Source organism: Bufo bufo, chromosome 3 (assembly GCF_905171765.1).
Source record: "Bufo bufo chromosome 3, aBufBuf1.1, whole genome shotgun sequence".
Classification (NCBI taxonomy): domain Eukaryota; kingdom Metazoa; phylum Chordata; class Amphibia; order Anura; family Bufonidae; genus Bufo; species Bufo bufo.
The window spans coordinates 334,496,106-334,517,469 of NC_053391.1; the positions used below are offsets into that span (position 1 = coordinate 334,496,106).

Consider the following 21,364-nt stretch of genomic DNA (forward strand, 5'->3'; position numbering starts at 1 on the left):
TGTACACCCCTTAGATGCCGCTGTCAGTATTTTGGAAATGTATCATGGCATGAACAAACATTTCCAATAACTAACCATTGTGATTTTCTTATCTTTATCTACTTTTAGGACTTGTGTGAAAATCTGATGTAGTTTACGGCCAAATTTATGCAGAAGTATTGAAAATTCTGAAGGGTTCACAAACTTTGAAACACCACTGTAGCAAGACAGGACAATGTTCCCAACATTTTTCTGCCTTTATATTACACATATCATTTGTTTATTTTAGTTAATATGTACATGTTCTTTCTAAAGTAGTGACACATCAAAGGTGCTGTGACTCCAACAATTAGGTAGAGGTAGAAGCACTTAGAGCACTTTTTCTCCTCTCTGCTGAAAACAGGCTCAGCAAAAATTATGTTAGCCAGTCTCCAGTCTGACACCAGCAGCAATGACAGCACGCCTACCAATAGAGAGGGATGTCAGCATTGGACCCCCACTAATCAAAACCTTTAATCACAATATCAAGCGATGAGCGATAGCAGCAGCCATTGCTCATTCTCATACTGTGGAGGTGATGGCTAAACTTAATGAGCAGACGACTGTTGAGAAGGAACACTTCTTTCCCGACAATCAGCTGCCCCTTGCAGCATCTAAATACTCTTTGTTTTATCCTTTGTTTACTTTAGTAATTTATTTTTAAGTTAAGTGTTCCTCCAAGGATTTCTCTTGATTCCCAAATTGTACTAAGTAAATAGAAAATTAATGGAAGCGATATTAAAACTGTAAATATTACAAAGCCAAATCGAGGTCCTTACATTGTGTTAGATTAAAGTTTTAAGTTGAATTGCTTATGTCTATAAAATGCTAGCGTCATTTTCTTTTTTATATGTTCTAATGTGTTTATTTACACACCCTTGTTTTTTCACTGACCATGGACTGTAATGCAAACCAAACACTCTCATTGAAAACTATGGGTCCATGAATATTATTGACTGAACACACATGGCATCCTTGTTCTGTCAGTGTTTTTCACTGACTATTGGTAGGAGATGCTCTGGAAATCCCTTTGTCAACCTAGCAGTCCAATTGAAATAAGGAGAGAATAAAAAGCGGCACTCCTTGAAGATACAATTCTGATGATTTATTATAGATGTGACATTTCTGCAACTGTGCCATTCCTTCTCTGCTTGAGAAAGGCATAGTTGAGGAAACATCATATCTAGAATAAATCATCAAAATTGTATCTTCATGGACTGCTGCTTCCACTTTTAATTCTTTCTGGATCATAGTACTGTTGGACTAAACCACATGGCAGTGAGCACCCAGATGAGCTAATGTTACTTCTTGGAGTGCTATTCCTCTTTCACTGTTTACAACTGGAGGGCAAAAACTAACACATGGACCAAAAATGGTCCCTTCACAGGCATCTTCAAAAATGAAACACAGACCATCTTATCATGGACATCATCACTAGGGATGAGCAAATCGACTTCGGATTTTTAATCCGAAGTCGATTCGCTCATCTCTAATTATCATTGACATGGATATGTGAAAGAGGCCTTGGTTAAAACAGACAGTACCATGTCTCATTTGAACATTAGAAGGTCAAATTAGGGGCTCCGATACTTGGTGGTTAGGCCATGTATGGACATCCTCCATACTATATTGGTGAATTGTTAAGGTAAAACAAATCTTTAAATAGCAAACAGCAAATATAATTTATGTCAAATGCCTTACAATTTGTGTCTGCAGCCTTTTTTGTAATTAGATTTACTCTTTGTGTAGTATGATTTTGCTGTCTTCCAAGTAAAGTGGAAGGAGTAGCATGAGAGATGGCTACAGGAATCATACTATATGAAGGGTTTGTTTAAATCTGTTCCTACAGATGCTGATACACAAGGTCTGCATACTAAAAATGGAAGGATAGAAGGATAGAATCCTTTTCTTTTTTCAAACGTATCTTCAATTCCCAGAAATAATAAAAAATAATTGTAGAAATGTGCAGACCTTTCTTGATATTGTATAAGACTATTACTTGAGCCAAAACATTGTGTCTGATTATAAGAAATAATTTTGACATTTAGCCATGAAAGTATATCATTATTGAGCAGGACAGAATACAATCGAGTTAAGAAAAAGAGAAGAAAAACATATATTTTTGCTTCATTACATTACTTTACACATTTGACATGGTTTTGGTGCAATATTAACAGCTCAGAAAAGTTGCACCAAGATATGTATATGTATTGCAAAACTGTGTATTTAACAGTATGTCTTTACCACTGAGAAGCATGAAGATGGCAATAAGGGCACACAGTTATGACAGCTGGGTCACTATAACTGAATTTCTCTAGACACAAATCCCAAAGTGTAATCCTGCACAGAGTACCATAGCTGCCATCCATAACCATGTATCTTCTGTGTATAGGCCAAAAACAACTTTTCCCATTTGTTATTGATATACTGGAAAATTTTGCTCTAGCGAATCACACAGTGATTTGACTAGTGATAGCAGATAACACCGTATCTTTGGTTACTTTATTTCCTGGGTTGGCAATATGGTCCTGTGGGATATTTTGAGACTTGTGTTAGCTTCATAAAGAATCACTGCAATAAAGACCTATGGTAAAAATAAATGTATACAGAATGGCATTACTGTGTGACATGTATTTCCTTGAAGGTTGAACGTTCATGCTTAGAGTTTTGTTGGACTGTGCAAAGGAAAGCACATAAGTAATATGGTGGTGTCCTATAGTCCTCTTTCCTCAGCTTAGGCATGTTCTTCTAGATCGGCATTAGTTCTGAAGTAGTAATCTTCATGTTTCAGCCGAGTTAAAGGACCCATTAGCTGTCTGATTCAGACATATCTTAAAGTCTGCGCCTTTTGCAAACTCCTCATAGGCACAGCATTGAGGTATGAGTTCCTACTGAGCAGTTTGGCAGACCATACATATGTAGCAAGTGTGCTGTGTACACCAAGACAGAACTGATCTTCTTTCTTCTGAGTCAAAGCATCCAGCAAAGACAGTCATTTTCATTTTTATTGCCATGCTCAATTATGACACAAAGTCTTTGTGGCTTCTCAGCGTCCACCAAGGGTGAAATTAACTTGGCGATAAAATGCCTCTGTAAGTTTTGTGTGTAAACAAGAGACTTCTGGCTGTAGAGTATAAGGATACCGGATGCCCTTGGTATATATAAGTCATTATTGTTGAAGGGCATTGTGCACACTTTTCATTGTTTTATGGAAATACTGGGGTTAATCCAGTATTGCAGGTCATGTTATCCTTTCCAGGCAGTCTTCTGTCATTAAAAGTGTGCATGTTAATTACAGCGTCACTCTTGACCATGACAGGTGGCTGGGATTTATGTTTGACACGCTGCTGGCAGGTTAGAGATAATCGGATCTCATCAGCCATTGTACTGCAAAAGGAACGCTGAAGAAGGAAAGGCATAAGAATCAATTTCATGTCATCATGTGTATAGTCATATAACATATCACGATTTTTCTAAAATGACCACTCAACACTGAACAAACCAACGATCACAACACTTAAACTATATGACATTTGCAACTAGTGACTGTGAGGTTATGTCCACACATGCAGGATTTGCCTATAGCAAAGAAGATATGTATTTTCAAAGGGATCTGGAGCACTAATCGATTGGGACACTCAGATTTCTGAAATAAACGTGAATTGGATACAGATACAGATCACAAAATACAAAATTTAAGACAAGGAAGTAGAAAAAAAAAAGACTAACTCCCAATCACCCACCCAACGCCCAGACCACACAACCTGAATCAAGGAGGGAGAGAAAATGAAAAATTAATTAATTAATCCCTAATCGGCACATGGTCAATATGCAGCTTTGTCATGCAGAATCAATGGTGGTAATCTATATATGGCTAATCCATGGTTTTTCGATGCATAATCCATAAAATACATGAACATGACAATTCTTTTTGTGGATGAGTTTGTACAAAACTCCACACGTTTGTTTTTTCTGGACTATGTGATTGGTAATCCTCTGCAAAATCTTCATCAACTCCAAAACATGTTAAAAGTCCCTCAGTATAATCTGGATAAAACAATGACTGGCCTACTGGGTCACAGCAAATTCTGTGGCATTCACACAGCAGTGTGAAGAGACTACGCAGTCATTGGATACTTAACATTACCACGCAGGACAGAAGACAATTAGCACTTTATCACTTCTGTCTTCTCTGATTTTATATCCAAAGTGTTCACAGAATATAAAATAATTTGGAGTGGCTAATAACATTTGTAAAAAATATATATATATATAAAACTCTAGGTAATTGATTGGATTGGGCGTCACTCTTTATCAGGCAGCACAGACAAGTTGGCCCGGGCGCAGACTACTGTATGCAGTGCGCCTGTGCAAGATTATGGCGCTTCTCTGCATTTACCTCAGCGGCAAGTGAAGTGAAAAAATTAGCTAGGAGGTGGCGCTGCAGGCCAGATAAAAAGGTCCTAATGCTAAGCCTGGCCAGAGCGGCGCCAGCACCCCCAGCAAGAGTGCGCTCTACGCAGTGGCGTACTTTGCTTATGGGTGGCGCCGGCCCTGAAGATAGTAGACATGATTAAGGTGTGATTAATATTGAGAACACACTTTTATACTTCATAGTATAACAAACTTTATTATTACTTGTATTAAAGGGAATCTGTCAGCTATAAAATACTGCCCTAGCGGATTTCAGTTGGTACTTTTAGAGTACTAACATGCTGAAACCCACAATGCACAGCTATCATTGTCTGAAGATGGTGGCAAGGACAGAAAGCCTCATCAGACTCATCTCTCTCTTGGCATGTCAACATCACAGAAGAGACAAACTGCTGAAGCCAAGATGTCACTACACTATGCTGCCTTCATTGAAGGTAACATACTGTAGCTGACAGGTTCCCATTAAGTTACTAAGTGCACATGTAAAAACCAAGGTAGATTGAAAGTATACCTACTAAGTTACTAGTTGTAGTTACTACTTGCACCTTTGACTAATAAAGCTATATTAAATAAAACTAAATTATAAAGCCTCATGATTATATATTACATTTCTCTATTATTTAATGGGAAAGAGAATATTTTTTTCTATCTACTGTAAACCACTTAAAAATGTTTTTATGCCTAAATATTGCTGTTACATTCTTGTTTTAGTGTCCCTAGATGTACATTTGACTATTTCTCAGAAAATTCACCTTATATTTCCAGTATTGGTGGTCACACATGCTCAGTAGCTCAGTCCCACTGCCCAGATCCTGTTGCACATGGACAGTGGAGCAGGTTATTTTGTTGTGTAGGCCAATTTGAGCCAATATGAATCAGTGCACTAGGTCTATCTTCTCACTTGTTACTCTACACATTAGGTGGAAGTTCTGAGAGGAAATCAAAAGAACACCACTTGCCATAACAAGTTTGTACTAGTAATATCTACACTGGACCACTTATTTGAAATGGTTCCAAATGAAAACAAGATATATATGATTTATAAATTAAATATAATATTTATTTGTGTGATAATCATATCCGTTTTCTCTATAATTCAATGATGTTTTGTGCACTGTTGTTTGATCTGCCAGCATCACTAGTTGTATGTGTACATCTTCACAAACAGTTATTGTGTAAGGATCCCTTAATCAACTGACTCCTTAACCTGGTACCTGGTTGTAAGGAACTTTACAGTGCACCTCTGCAATACTCCTGCTTAAAGATGAGAGAATCGAAGTTGACGAAGTGGAATTCTATCCGAAATTCAGGAAAAATTCGATTTGCACCAAATCTGAATTTCCTCACGCTTCGTGGTAACTAATCAAATTTTTTCCTAAAATGGCTGCTGCAAATGTAAGGACATGGAGAAAGAAACTCTGGGAAAGTGGGATCACCCATAATGCCATGCATGCAGCCAATTAGCAGCCAGCCCTGTGATGTCACAGCACTATAAATACTGTAGCGTCAGCCATCTTAGATTCTGCCATTTACCAGTGTACTTAGTGTAGGGAGAGACGTCAGCAGGTGCTAGGGACAGTGCTAGAAAAAACTTAATTGTGCTAAAAAAAAATATTTACAAGTGCAGGGAAAGATTATTCAAGGTGTAGGGAAAGGATAAGGAGGAATCATTCCACAGCATTTATGTTGAACAGGGTTCAGTAGGGGAGGTTACAACCTGGGTAATAGGAACAATCCTATTACAGCTTGCTGCACTGACTGGGGACCAAAATTGCCATTATACAGTTCTGCAATTCCAGCAAACCCTTCTTGTTATTAGGATGTTACAGCCATTAACAGGGTTTATTACAAGGAAATATGTCCTTTTTGCCCTTGTGCGGTGCAGATATATGTCCTAAAGCATTTTTTGGCTTGTATTAGTGGGAAAAAAGGGCTTATTAATGTGGTGATGTGCTAAAATTATAGCACTTTTTGTCATGTATTAGTAAAATATATTTGCCATTCAGCGGTGCAGTTATATGTTCTAAAGCCTTTTCTGGCATGTATTAGTGGCAAAAGTAAAATATATTTGCTTTTCAGCGTTGCAGTTATATGTTCTGAAGCCTTTTGTGGTGTGCATTAGTGTCACCTTGACACTCTGTGGCCTCCTGATGATGCTGCTACCTCCACACTGTCACCTTGCCACTCTGTGGTCTCCTCATGCTCCTGCCACCTCCACACTACGTCATCTTGCCACTCTGTGGTCTCCTCATGCTGCTGCCACCTCCACACTATGTCACCTTGCCACTCTGTGGCCTCCTCATGCTGCTGCTGTCACGGCCATGGCTATGACCGTGACTCCTGAACCGCATGCGGTTGTCAGCGGTTTTCTTTGGTTGTCAATCACAGGTGAGGGCTGTGGTATTTGCCTCACCTGTGGTTGCCGCTGGCAACAGTATGTATGTGGCAGCGTAGCAGTCTGAGCTGTGCCATTGCAGCTTGCTATGTTGTGCATGCGGTTTTGTGTGATGTGTGTATGTGTGCACTTGCTTTTTATGTTATTGTGTGCACGTCTCCTTTAAGTGGTGTTTTCCCTTCCCTGGTGTTGGAAGGGTTAATCTCCTTCCTAGTGTGTGTGTGCACTGGGTGTGTCCGACTGTGGGGTGTGGCTTCTTGGCCTATAAAGCCTCACTGCTTTTGCAGGTCTGGAGGTTGCTTCAGCCATGCTTAGCTGAAAGCAGCCTCCTGTCCTTACTACCTGCCAGTAAGAGCCACCCCTGTGGTCATAACCATAATGTCTCATTAAGTTTATTTCTAGTTATGTGTGATGTCCGTTTGATGTTTTACATGTGATTTTGTGCAGCTATGGATCTGGGTCCCTGTGTGGGGATGCGTTTGTGATCTGCACCCTGCTTACACAGGGATCCAGTCAGCAAGGCTGTGGCAGGTAGGTGGAACTCTTTGTTTACCTGCCATATCCATAGAGCTGTTTATGTCTCCCCTTTTCCAGCAGCTTGGCCGTTGAGACTCCTGCTCCTCCGTGTCTAGGAGGAGTGGGTTGTCTTACTCAGCTCCTAGTTTAGGGCCATCTTGAGGGCTAGCAGGGACTTCTAGGTTCCGGAACATGAGCCCTCCTACCATCAAGGTTGGCTCATGTAGCTAGGAGTCAGGGTCAGGTTAGGGATGCCTTTAGGAGGTGACCTGCTCCCTAATCCTGTCCTTATGGCCAAGCAGCCATAACATCACCGGGCTCCACACAGCTGCCATCTCCACACTACGTCATCTTGCCACTCTGTGGTCTCCTCATGATGCTGCCATCTCCACACTACGTCATCTTGCCACTCTGTGGTCTCCTCATGCTGCTGCCACCTCCACACTATGTCACCTTGCCACTCTGTGGCCTCCTGATGCTGCTTCCACCTCCCCACTAAGTCATAGGGCCACTCTGTGGACTTCTCATGCTATTCCTACACTCCTCACTTCATGACTGGGCCACTATTTAGCATTTCGGCCTGGCTGACATCATCATTTATTTGACCCTTCTTCTGATCTGTCAGAAGGAAGGAAAATGAGATGCACAACGGATCCTGTCTGTGTAGCAGCTGTAAGGCTTGCATGGTCTCATCAGAATCGGCCTGTGATTTGGTAGCCAAAAGCAGGAGTGGGTAAAAAACACAGAAGATATGCAAATATTCCATTCATGTGTCATCTCTGTTTTGGATCCACTCCCGTTTTTTTTTTTTGGCATTAGCAATACTGATGGATTACTGACCAGATGCTGACCGAGAAAAGGCGGATGTTCCACAGACAAGATCTGTTTTTTGTGGGTTATTGTTCTGGCGTATCATAGGAAGGGCAAAATAATCAGTGACGTCAACACAAACTTACTGCTGAGACCCTCTCCACTCTGCCGGGGGGCTCTACTTGTATAAGCATTTAATAGAGCAGGTTCTGTAGACATCTATGTGGAATCAGCTGATGATGGTGTCAAAGGAGTGTGCTTCTTCTTGACGCTAACATCGACCTGTAAGACTGAGTTCATACTTGAATTATTTGGTCAGTTTTGGCCCAGTGACTGCCCACATAAGTGAAGTGTGCAGTGATTCTAAGAGCGACGCCTGTCATCTGCAAGTCATACTGACTCACAGTATTATTTCACTACCACAGCAGACTCCCTATGTGTGTTACTGCAAGGCACTGTGTTTTACACCACTATAAAGGCTCTCTGCAGCCAGGAAATAGCCGTTTTTTAACTCGATTTGATAACCTTTTTTTTAGAGAACCTGTCATCACACAACACACTGCAATCTGCAGGCAGCATGTTATAGAGCAGGAGAAGCTGAGCAAATTTATATTTAGTTTTATGGGAAAAGATTTAGTAAAAACTGTAATTTATACATTTATATCCCTACAATGTATTGATAGCTGTCGGTAGAGAAGAGCAAAGTTTTCAAAAATTCGATTCGGTTGCTTCGGCAAATTTCTCAAAGAAATTTGTTTAGTTACGAATTAATATGTCATGAAGTGCGTTAAATCAGGTCTATCCTGGGCTGCAGGAAAACATAAGGGAGAATGTATCTTGGTGTATATCACTGTACAGTGCAGCAACATGCATATATACTAGTGTTGGTCAAGCAACAAAGTGCTTGTGTGCTCTGGTACTCGAGTAGAACACTTTCCGATGCTCGGGTGCTCTACAGAGCACCCGAGCACAATGGAAGAACCCGAGCATTAAACCAGGCACCCCCTGCTCTGAAGAGGGGAGGGTGTCGGGGCTCTAGTTTGGCTTAGGAGTCCCTGCTCTGACTCCATATATTGCTATGTCCATATATGGAGTCAGTGCTTGGGAACACCCATTGTAATTAAATCTAATTTTAGCCTCTATTTTTGAAAAGTTTCTGGCAAAATTCAAACTCACAACCTTCTACATTACAGCCAAGAATCTTAACCACTACTCTATAGAGCTGCATGGCCAGTTTCTTAAAAAATAAATAGATAATTATGAGACTTCTGCTGTATAGGAATACTTACTAGTAGTACGTATTCCTATACAGCAGAAGTATCATATTTATTTTTTTTTTTTTTTTAAAGTAACTGGCCATGCAGCTCTATAGTGTAGTGGTTAACATTCTGGGCTGTAATGTAGAAGGTTGTGAGGTTGAATCCTGTCAGAAACTTTTCAGAAATAGAGGCTAAATTTAATTTAAACATATATACAAGTTTTTAGCCATAATATATTTGCATATATTATTATATATTTAGAATATATAATATATGCAAATATATTATGGCTAAAACATCAGTAGTAGTTTCCCACATATTATGCATTCATATATATCAGAAGTATGAATATATATATATATATATATAATTTTTTTTTTTTGTAATTACACATTTTTTACAATGACAAAAAAAAATATAAAATATATTCATTTAATTTAGCCTCTCTTTCTGAAAAGGTTCTGACAGGATTGAAACTCACAACCTTCTACATTACAGCCCAGAATGTTAACCACTAAACTATAGAGCTGCATGGCCAGTTACTTAAAAAAATAAATAAATATGAGACTTCTGCTGTATAGGAATACTTACTACTAGTAAGTATTCCTATATAGCAGAAGTCTTTTTTTTTTTTTTTAAGTAACTGGTCATGCATCTCTATAGTGTAGTGGTTAGCATTCTTGGCTGTAATGTAGAAGGTTGTGAGTTAGAATTCCGCCAGAAACTTTTCAGAAATATAGGCTAAATTAGATTTAAATACACTGACTCGAACATCGAGCTCGAACACCGTGATGTGCCAACCATAGCGATGCCCGAGCCGAACTGGTGTTTGGCTGAGCATGATCGCCCAACACTAATAGCTACTCTTTTCTGGTAGTGAAACAGTTACTGTGTGTCAGAATGACAGGCAGGTCACATATATTGACATGCATATCATCATGCAGACCACCAAAACTCCTAGCTAAACCAAAAGAAAATTATATAGCAGCCTTCAGTAAAGCAAACTTTTAAAAAAAATGCTGCACGCCCCTACATTAGCTGTGTCATAATGACTCTTTAGTGGAAGAAAATAAGGATATGGAGACAGCACCAATAAAGTAGTGGGGAAAAAAAGGTTCTTTGATCCATGTTGTGACAGTGCAAACACGTGTTAGAATCCCTTTTGTTAGCTACAAAATGACTGTGCATCACTATTAGGCCTAATGCACACAACCGTTGTGTGCGTCCGTGGCCGTTGTTCCATTTTCCGTGATTTTCTGTGGACCCATTGACTTTCAATGGGTCCGTTGAAAACTCAGAAAATACACCGTTGTTCATCCGCAGCCGTGATCCATGTCTCCTGTCCGTCAACAAAATATGACCTGTCCTATTTTTTTGACGGACAGCGGTTCACGGACCCATTCAAGTCAATGGGTCCGTGAAAAAACACGGATGCACACAAGATTGGCATCCGTGTCCGTGATCCGTGGCCGTAGGCTACTTTCACACAGACGTGAAAACTCAGATCCGACAGTATATTCTAATACAGAGGCATTCCCATAGTGATGGGGACGTTTCTAGTTAGAATATACTGCAAACTGTGTACATGACTGCCCCCTCCTGCCTGGCAGCACCCGATCTCTTACAGGGGGCTGTGATCCGCACAATTAACCCCTCAGGTGCCGCACCTGAGGGGTTAATTGTGCGTATCATAGCCCCCTGTAAGAGATCAGGTGCTGCGAGGCAGGAGGGGGCACCCCCCCTCCATCCCCAGTTTTAAATTCATTGGTGGCCAGTGGGCCCCCCTCCCCTGTATTACTGTACATTCATTGGTGGCCAGTGGGCCCCCCCTCCCTCTTCAGTATTACTGTACATTCATTGGAGTCCCATCGGAGTCCCAGTTTAATCGCTGGGGCTCCGATCCGTAACCATGGCAACCAGGACACAACTGCAGTCCTGGTTGCCATGGTTACTTAGCAATTTTTAGAAGCATTATACTTACCTGCGATGTCTGTGACCGGCCGGGCGCTCCTCCTACTGGTAAGTGACAGGTCTGTGCTATAAGCAATGCGCCGCACAGACCTTTCACTTACCAGTAGGAGGAGCGCCCGGCCGGTCACAGACAGCGAAGGTAAGTATAATGCTTCTAAAATTGCTAAGTAACCTTAGCAACCAGGACTGCAGTAGCGTCCTGGTTGCCATGGTTACCGATCGGATTCCCAGAGATTAAACTGGGACTCCGATCGGAACTCTCCAGTGACACCAATGATAGTGGGAGGGGGGGAATTTTAATTAGGAGGGGGGCCCACTGGCCACCAATGAATGTACAGTAATACAGGGGATGGAGGGGGGGCCCACTGGCCACCAATGAATGTACAGTAATACAGGGGAGGGAGAGGGGGGCCACTGGCCACCAATGAATGTACAGTAATACAGGGGAGGGAGGGGGGGCCACACTGGCCACCAATAAATGTACAGTAATACAGGGGAGGGAGGGGGGCCGCTCTGGCCACCAATGAATTTAAAACTGGGGAGGGAGGAGGGTGTGCCTGAGGGGTTAATTGTGCGGATCACAGCCCCCTGTAAGAGATCGGGTGCTGCCAGGCAGCAGGGGGCAGTCATGTACACAGTTCGTAGGATATTCTAACTTGAAGCGTCCCCATCACTATGGGAACGCCTCTGTGTTAGAATATACTGTCGGATCTGAGTTACACGATCTAACTCAAATCCGATGGTATATTCTAACATAGAGGCGTTCCCATGGTGATGGGGACGCTTCAAGTTAAAATATACCATCGGATTGGAGAAAACTCCGATCCGATGGTATAATAGGGACTCCTGACTTTACATTGAAAGTCAATGGGGGACGGATCCGTTTGCAATTGCACCATATTGTGTCAACGTCAAACGGATCTGTCCCCATTGACTTGCATTGTAAGTCAGGACGGATCCGTTTGGCTCCGCACGGCCAGGCGGACACCAAAACGACTTTTTTCTTCATGTCCGTGGATCCTCCAAAAATCAAGGAAGACCCACGGAAGAAAAAACGGACACGGATCACGGACCTACGGACCCTGTTTTTGCGGACCGCAAAAAAACGATTGTGTGCATGAGGCCTTAGGGTGAGTTCACACTTCAGTTATTTTGTCAGTTATTCTGATGATTTATTGTCAGCCAAAAGCAGGTGTGAGTGAAACCCACAGAACAGATGCAGATCTATTCATTATAGCTAATCCGATAGGCTTGGCTCCTAAATTTGGCTAAACAAAACTGTGGGTAGGGTGTTAGCAGTAAGGCTATGTTCACATTACTGTTTATTTTTCCATTGTTCTGATCCATCAGAAGAACAGCACCAAAAAAGGGGATCCTGTAGTTTAAGCATCCACCTTGAAACCATCAGTATTTGGTCAGCATTTGCTGAGTATTTGTAAGGCAAAAACAGGAGTGGAACTGGAACTGAGTGGTAGGGTGGCAACAGCATGACGAGTCACAATAGTGGCCCCGAAACAGAGTTGGGAGGGTGCAACAGCATGAAGAGTCACAATAGTATTCCGGGAACAGAGTGGGGCGGGGGGTCAACAGCAGTGGCAGTAACAGCACAAGATGGTGGTAGATCACAGTAGGTACAGATGACAGTAAAGGCAGCAGAATAGTGGCATCAGCACATGACCAGAAGTAACAGGCCATTTGTCACAATGTTGCAGTGTGGCAGCACACTAGAGTCAGATCATTACTGCCAGAATGACCTAGTCTGTTGAATCAGGAACTGCTGCTTGGAAATCCTGGTTGAATAGCTTTATATGCAGATAGTCAAGTGCTCCAATATATTTGCGATTGCGCTAATTGGCAGTAATTAGAATATTTTTTCACACTACGTCCAACTTCACATTTTAGCAGGTCTGACTACAGATTACTGATTGGTGCACTAAGTATTGTTGTGAACTTGACATTGCTTCCTTCTCATTGGCCCACAAGCAAAAACCAGAGAGGAATCATGTGTTCAGATGTAAAAAAAATGCTGAATATTCAATATAATGAATATATTGCAATGAATATATTGCAATGAATAAATATCTCAAATTCTCAAAGTGGCGATATTCGCGATAAAAATTTGCTATTCGAATATTCGTGCTCAACACTACTCCCTACACTTTCCTAGCTCAGTCCCTATCCAATATTCTACAATTATGAGCTATGTTAACCTCTGTCCCTAGCGATTGGCACGTCTGTCGCTATGCTCAGCTCACACTATAATGGCAGAGACCGGGTGTGATGAGGCTTTTGTAGCGCTGTGACCTCACAGAGGATGGCTGCATGGTATTATGGATCATATCGCGTTCCCAGTTTTCTTGCTTTTGACTTTACAACACATGCAGCTGCTATTTAAAAAAAATGATTTGTTACCACAAAGCATGAGGAAATTCGGATTCGTGACAAATCAATTTTTTTCTGAAATTAAGATCGAAGTCAATTTGCTTCCCTTCCATTCGCTCAACACTAGCTGTAAGTCACTGGTAACACCATACTCCTGCGGAACTCAGAAGCAGCAGAGATATAAAATGCATAAAAAAAAATATTTTCCCACGAAACTATATACTATGTATTTATCTGCTCAGCTCCTTATGAGCTATAAAATGCTGTCTGCAAATTACATTGCATTTTGTGGTGACAGGTCCTTTAAGTCTTTAAATGGGTTTTTTGGTAATGATGATTTAAAATGGGCACCAGCAACCTGGCCTAGAATGTGAGCAGGACTGGTTATCACCACCTGCAGAGCAGCCAAGGGGACTTAGGGGGTGGGCCTCACTCCACATTACGCTCTGGCACTTGCATATACTACATATAATAGTATATGTTAGGAAAATTTAGGAACACAAATAAAAATCACAACAGCATTATTTAGGTCACCCTGCCCAAATAACCATTTACATTGAAAGAACTGACCTGCTCTCTTTCGGCTGTCTTCCTCAGTTTATATATAAACTCCGCCACTGCTACTACTACAGAAAGAATCAGACCTGCTGCCAGCACAATAAAGATGCCTCCCATGTTTTGGATGCCCAGTGCACTGGCTTCCTTATTTTTTTCCTCTGGGCAGCCTCCAGCTCTCCACCACCTCTCTTTCATTTTATGGATTTCATCGGCTTCTTGAAGCTGTAGTATAGCAATACTGATCCTGTCTCGATATGGAGACCCTTGAAAAACAGAGTATTTTTTTTTTTGTTATAAAAAAACTACAGTATTTTAATTTTCACATACATTTTGCATAAATTATGGTCTATCTCCAATCCACCACAATTTAACATTAGGACCTCAAGCACATGGTAAAGCTAGAGGTCTCTATAGCGACACATGGAATGTCTTCAGTTATGTATTATAGAGCTGTAGGCATTTCATGTCTCACCATATGGTATCTTTGCATGGAAATGTATCCTTTTTAGGAGCAATGCTTTTCTAGGAGAATGCTTCTGTAATGTGGACTGTCATAGAACACAATTTGTTATTTTTTTTATAGAATTTGTGATAAAAATAGAAAACTCTGTAAACTGACTGCTGTGTCTCTCCATCTTAAATTAAATGCTATATAGTACCTTATGAGCTTATATCTATGACACGGAACCATATTACAACAGATTGTTGGGAAGGAAGCGTTCCTTCCCGACAATCTGCTGATCACAGCGATCTCCTCCAGAGTTTGGGAATTCGTTGTTTACACGGCACAATCTGCTGCTGGTAAAGGATCATTTTTTGCATGCGCACAAATGATTGGATTACCCGATGAACTAGTGTTTCGCTTATTCATTGAGTAATTGGCGGTACATTTACATCGCCCTATCATCGCTAATGAGCGTTACTATGATGGTTAGAATGTTCTGAATATTGATCCAGAGTATAATATTTCCCCTCTATAATATTATCAAGTAAACTTTGCATACTCCAAACAAAATCAATTCGTGACAGTGAATATAATTAATTTATTTGTGAAAAATGCCTGTGCAAACAATAATCGCTATGTTTTAATTAAACATAATGTTATTAGAAGGGTGAGTAACCTCCACATAAAGTAGTATAAAGAATATAAGTTATATTTCATTTCCATCAAGTATAAACTGTTAAAATATGTTGAAGAGGGTGTCTGCTCTAGTTATATTTTTTCACATTAACCACTACAGACTGACATAGATTCTTATTATGTCTAAGAATTTCTCAAGTGTCAAAGGAATTTCTTTATAGATAGATGTTTGCTTCGAGGAAGTAACCCTTTTAGCTGTCTATAAATTAAACAAGAAGCATACACCTCCGAAAATCCTTGCTTTGTCAAATCATTGCTCTTTTCTTACCCATGGGTGTCCCAATTCCATATCCCTTTGAGTCTATGAGTCCTCCAATCTGCGTTAGATTGCAGTTCCTCTGAGTTATGTATTCAATAGCTGTTGATTCCATTAGCAGAGCATAGTCGGAAGAGAGGACTCGCTGGATGCCTTCCTCATTACTCTTAACGAGCGACGATGGCTTGCTGCTCATGAATGCCCACATCTTCTCAAAGGTCGAAATGTGAGATTTCTGGAGAGTAAACAAATAAGAGAGGGGTGTTGGGATTCATGTTGTTTATCAGATAAGCACTTTTTGCTTCTCACTGTCAAATGGCAAACACGAGTAAATTAGCACATGCTATTATTACATTCTCATTTTTCCTTAACTGTGAATCCTCCAGGGCAAGGAATATTGATAGCAAACAATGATGGCACAGATAGCCCTAAGTGTCCCTGTTAGCAACTGTAAAATCTCACATGCAAAATGGTTGTTAGCGGTTACAGGTTAGAAATTCAGTATTACTCAGAATGAACAAATGCATTGATATACTGATAAGATTAAATTATATGTGAGTTCTAAAATAAAAAAATAATGGCTGTAGGAAAAACAAAACAAAAAAAACAACACTTTTTTCTTTGGAGGTCTGTCATGATACTTATTAAAGTTTTTTCAGCTTTGCCTGCCAAGAAATTATCAGAATCATGGAGTTGAGCTGAGGTAACTCTACCATTTATTACTACCTATCTAAGACCTCTTTCTCACGCACGTTTTTTTGGTGTTTGAAATGCATGTAAAAAATGGCATGCATTTTTGTCCTTTTTGAGAAGCATCTTTGGAGGTAATTTTTTAAAAATTTCTGACAACTTGAATATAGGCTTTCCTGGTGTTTTTGAAGTCTTATAGAAAAACTTATGGTAAAAAACTGTGTTTTGGAAAAATGGCATGACAACAGCATTTACGTCTGGCTTAGAGCTATCCTGCTACTGAGGTACATGAGATAAGTCTTTAATAAGTGTGAGTTGCAATCGCTTGTACAAGCAATGGAAGATAGTGAACTCCCTACAATTTTATGTAAAAATTCCAGTGAGGTAATTTATTGAATATACCTTGAGAAATGATTGTAGAGGTCAAAAGAAAATCCTCTCTCCAGCTCTGTGATGCATATCTTACAAACAGGAAAAGACTGCAGGACATGGGATGTGAGCTTACAAGAGAGGTGGAGTTACAGGATAAATGATATGTGAAATTACAACCATAAATAACTTCATAAGCCAAATATAACAATTGATACTAGATGGCAGCAAAGCAAACTAGGTATAGTGCATAACAAGTATGACACTGAATATAATTAAATTAATTCTGAAGCTATTAGTTGGGACAGCAGACTCCTTGGATTTGACTATATGGACTGACAGTGAACAGTTTTAAAAAGGATTTAGTAAATGACATTAATGTTTATGAAAATGTGCATAAATCTGAGTCTCACTTCCTTCTGTGATTCATGTCCCCACATATGCCTTGGTTGAACTTAATGGATTATTTTTTTTTTTTTTTTCAACCATATTAACTATGTAACTATGTAACATTTAGCAGAAATGTCGGTCTGATAGTCAATGAAGGTTCTCTGACTGTAGGCAGCTGTCCTTAGTTTGTTTAAATAGATTGCACATCTTCATATTGGAGATGTTGCAGTAAGCCAATTCTTGAAATTACAACCAGTTGTAATCCAGTAGACAATGTTCAGGGTACATAGCCAAGGATGAAAACCTAAGTTGAAGGAAACTTCTTTGAAGTTCCGATTTACTTCTCTACAGAAAAGAGCAAGACAACCTCAGATACCTTGTTTTGCAATGGTAACTCCCCCCTTAAGAACCTTGCTGTCTTTACTAGGAAAGATATTTGAGATATGTCCTTCAACTTCTGGTCCTTCATGAAAACAAGATGTACCTACCTGTAAGTTCGGGTTGGCATGCTGACATTTTCTTTGTCCTTGAAGAAAAGTAAGATATTCCCTTTTCTATCTACTCCAGAAACAGTCAGATAATGAAAATGTTTCTACCTTCTCAGGAATAGGTTACCAGATGTAGAATCTTCTGGTGGCCTAGGAACAGTTCCAAGTTTCTGAGTGAGAAAAGTCACTGGAGTGAGAATAATAGGGAATTCTGGATTAATGGATACAGGAACAAGAGGCCTTGAGTTGACAATAGCGGACACTTCAAGGTGGTCAAAGCTTCATGAGTAAGCCAGTTCCCATAAACTGCCTATATGAGAAGCTTGTGGGGGAAGGGGGTGGTAAAGAAGGTTAAAGTGCTATCACTGTCAGCCAAGTAATGCTGGCTTAGAGTTAATTTGTAATTCTCAACAGGCACCAGTGAAGTTTGTCCAACAGTCTGATCGCAATAGCTTTAATGGTCCTCTGATGGTGAGACATCATCTTAAAGAATTGATAAAACCAGAAGTGTCCATTGATTCTATCACTTCTATGTACACTGCTCAAAAAAATAAAGGGAACACAAAAATAACACATCCTACATCTGATTTAATTAAATATTCTTCTGAAATACTTTGTTCTTTACATAGTTGAATGTGCTGACAACAAAATCACACAAAAATAAAAAAATGGAAATCAAATTTTCAACCCATGGAGGTCTGGATTTGGAGTCACACTCAAAATTAAAGTGGAAAACACACTACAGGCTGATCCAACTTTGATGTAATGTCCTTAAAACAAGTCAAAATGAGGCTCAGTAGTGTGTGTGGCCTCCACGTGCCTGTATGACCTCCCTACAACACCTGTGCATGCTCCTGATGAGGTGGCGGACGGTCTCCTGAGGGATCTCCTCCCAGACCTGGACTAAAGCATCTGCCAACTCCTGGACAGTCTGTGGTGCAACGTGACGTTGGTGGATAGAGCGAGACATGATGTCCCAGATGTGCTCAATTGGATTCAGGTCTGGGGAACGGGCGGGCCAGTCCATAGCATCAAGGCCTTCCTCTTGCATGAACTGCTGACACACTTCAGCCACATGAGGTCTAGCATTGTCTTGCATTAGGAGGAACCCAGGGCCAACCGCACCAGCATATGGTCTCACAAGGGGTCTGAGGATCTCATCTCGGTACCTAATGGCAGTCAGGCTACCTCTGGCGAGCACATGGAGGGCTGTGCGGCCCTCCAAAGAAATGCCACCCCACACAATTACTGACCCAATGCCAAACCGGTCATGCTGGAGGATGTTGCAGGCAGCAGAACGTTCTCCACGGCGTCTCCAGACTCTGTCACGTCTGTCACATGTGCTCAGTGTGAACCTGCTTTCATCTGTGAAGAGCACAGGGCGCCAGTGGCGAATTTGCCAAACTTGGTGTTCTCTGGCAAATGCCAAACGTCCTGCACGGTGTTGGGCTGTAAGCTCAACCCCCACCTGTGGACATCGGGCCCTCATGGAGTCTGTTTCTGACCGTTTGAGCAGACACATGCACATTTGTGGCCTGCTGGAGGTCATTTTGCAGGGCTCTGGCAGTGCTCCTCCTGTTCCTCCTTGCACAAAGGCGGAGGTAGCGGTCCTGCTGCTGGGTTGTTGCCCTCCTACGGCCTCCTCCACATCTCCTGATGTACTGGCCTGTCTCCTGGTAGCGCCTCCTTGCTCTGGACACTACGCTGACAGACACAGCTAACCTTCTTGCCACAGCTCGCATTGATGTGCCATCCTGGATAAGCTGCACTACCTGAGCCACTTGTGTGGGTTGTAGACTCCGTCTCATGCTACCACTAGTGTGAAAGCACCGCCAGCATTCAAAAGTGACCAAAACATCAGCCAGGAAGCATAGGAACTGAGAAGTGGTCTGTGGTAACCACCTGCAGAACCACTCCTTTATTGGGGGTGTCTTGCTAATTGCCTATAATTTCCACCTGTTGCACAACAGCATGTGAAATTGATTGTCACTCAGTGTTGCTTCCTAAGTGGACAGTTTGATTTCACAGAAGTGTGATTGACTTGGAGTTACATTGTGTTGTTTAAGTGTTCCCTTTATTTTTTTGAGCAGTGTATATAGCACGTATGCTCATGCATGTAAACAATACTGCCCATTGTTTGTTCTCTGCATGACCACCTCTGGTTCTACGTACAGTAGCTGCCTATGGCCCAAAGACATCCAGGCCGATGTAAGTAAAATGTGTCTCAGCACTTGTTATATCTCCTGGCAAATCAGATATTTGCTGTTGTTGCAATTTTTCCCTTGATTTGCGACACTGAACACAATGATGAATTAGGTGGGCAATCTGTATTTTTGCTCCTACTCTCCTGTAGCTCTTAAAGCATCCTCAGTAAAATCTCTGCCTTGGTGCTTCACCCTTTCATGACAATGTCTCATTATTAGTGTGGCACCATGGTGATAGCTGGGAATAATGAGAGGATTGTTTTCTGAATCCTCCATCTTGATCCTATTTAGGTGACCAGTACCATCAACCCTCAGCATGCCATGACTGTCAATTACTGGTTTTAGGTTGGTGATGTGGCAGTTTGTTTTTGGAATTTCTTGCTTGTCACATATACATTTCAGTTCCATGTCACAAACACTCTGCTGTACAATATGTATCACAATCATGTCACTTTAGTGCAACGTCCTCTGCAGAGAGTGCTTATGACACACGTACCAACTACAACAATAACCATTAGTGTTCTCAGTACACTGGTCTTGTGGCACAATCAGCAGGGTTTAGATAGGGTTTAACATAGTGTAATTCTTCAGTTTTAGAGAATCCTTTTGATGATCCTTTCAACATGGTTAGATTTATCTTTGGAGAATCCACTGTCGATAATTTTAACAGACTCTTTATCTTCTATGAACAAGACTATTTTGTGATCATCTTGTGTTGAGTAAAACAATGATCTACCTAAGACATTGTAAGGAGTAGCAATGATGTCTAATGCCCGAATAAGGTTATTGAGAGTTTCTTTTCTTTCCTCATCTTGCCATTATCCCAGACCACTATGATACCCTCATTATGAGGTTTTTTTTTCCACCTCGTAATGATTAGAGCAGGCATCCTCAAACTGCAGCCCTCCAGCCCCTGTTGTAAAAATACAACTACCACAATGACCTGCTGTAGGCTGATACCTGTAGGCTGTTCGGGTATGCTGGGAGTTGTAGTTTTGCAACAGCTGGAGGGCCGCAGTTTGAGGATGCCTGGATTAGAGGATGGCTTAAAGTGGATTGTGCAACCATTTCTGAGCACATAGAATTTAAAGGAGGTAACTTCAGATGGCTTTTAAACAAGCATGCATCACCAACAGTTTTCCAGCCTAAATCGAGTCTCTGTGCACATGTGGTGTCATCTTCACCATTGCACTGTTGGCGCAACTTATGGATTCTGAAAATATCCTAAAATTAGGATAAAGCCACACATGTCCATAGGAAGAAATTCATTAGCTAGGTGCTAGAGTTGAGCGAACACCTGGATGTTCGGGTTCAAGAAGTTCGTCCGAACTTCCCGGAAATGTTCGGGTTCGGGATCCGAACCCGACCCGAACTTCGTCCCGAACCCCATTGAAGTCAATGGGGACCCGAACTTTTCGGCACTTAAAAGGCTGTAAAACAGCCCAGGAAAGAGCTAGAGGGCTGCAAAAGGCAGCAACATGTA

At 41.1% G+C, this 21,364-nt stretch overlaps 1 protein-coding gene across 1 annotated transcript in view; it reads right to left on the reverse strand.

The window, feature by feature from the left end:
• Positions 1 to 3,224: 3,224 nt before the first annotated feature.
• Positions 3,225 to 21,364, reverse strand: part of GRIK3 (glutamate ionotropic receptor kainate type subunit 3) — a 759,616-nt gene continuing 741,476 nt past the window's right edge. Inside the window, exons 14-16 of the mRNA XM_040424423.1 lie at positions 15,753 to 15,975; positions 14,356 to 14,606; positions 3,225 to 3,419 (exon numbers count right to left, since the gene is read on the reverse strand). Coding sequence (XP_040280357.1) covers positions 3,225 to 3,419; positions 14,356 to 14,606; positions 15,753 to 15,975 — 669 coding nt within the window. The remainder of the gene's footprint in view (positions 3,420 to 14,355; positions 14,607 to 15,752; positions 15,976 to 21,364) is intronic.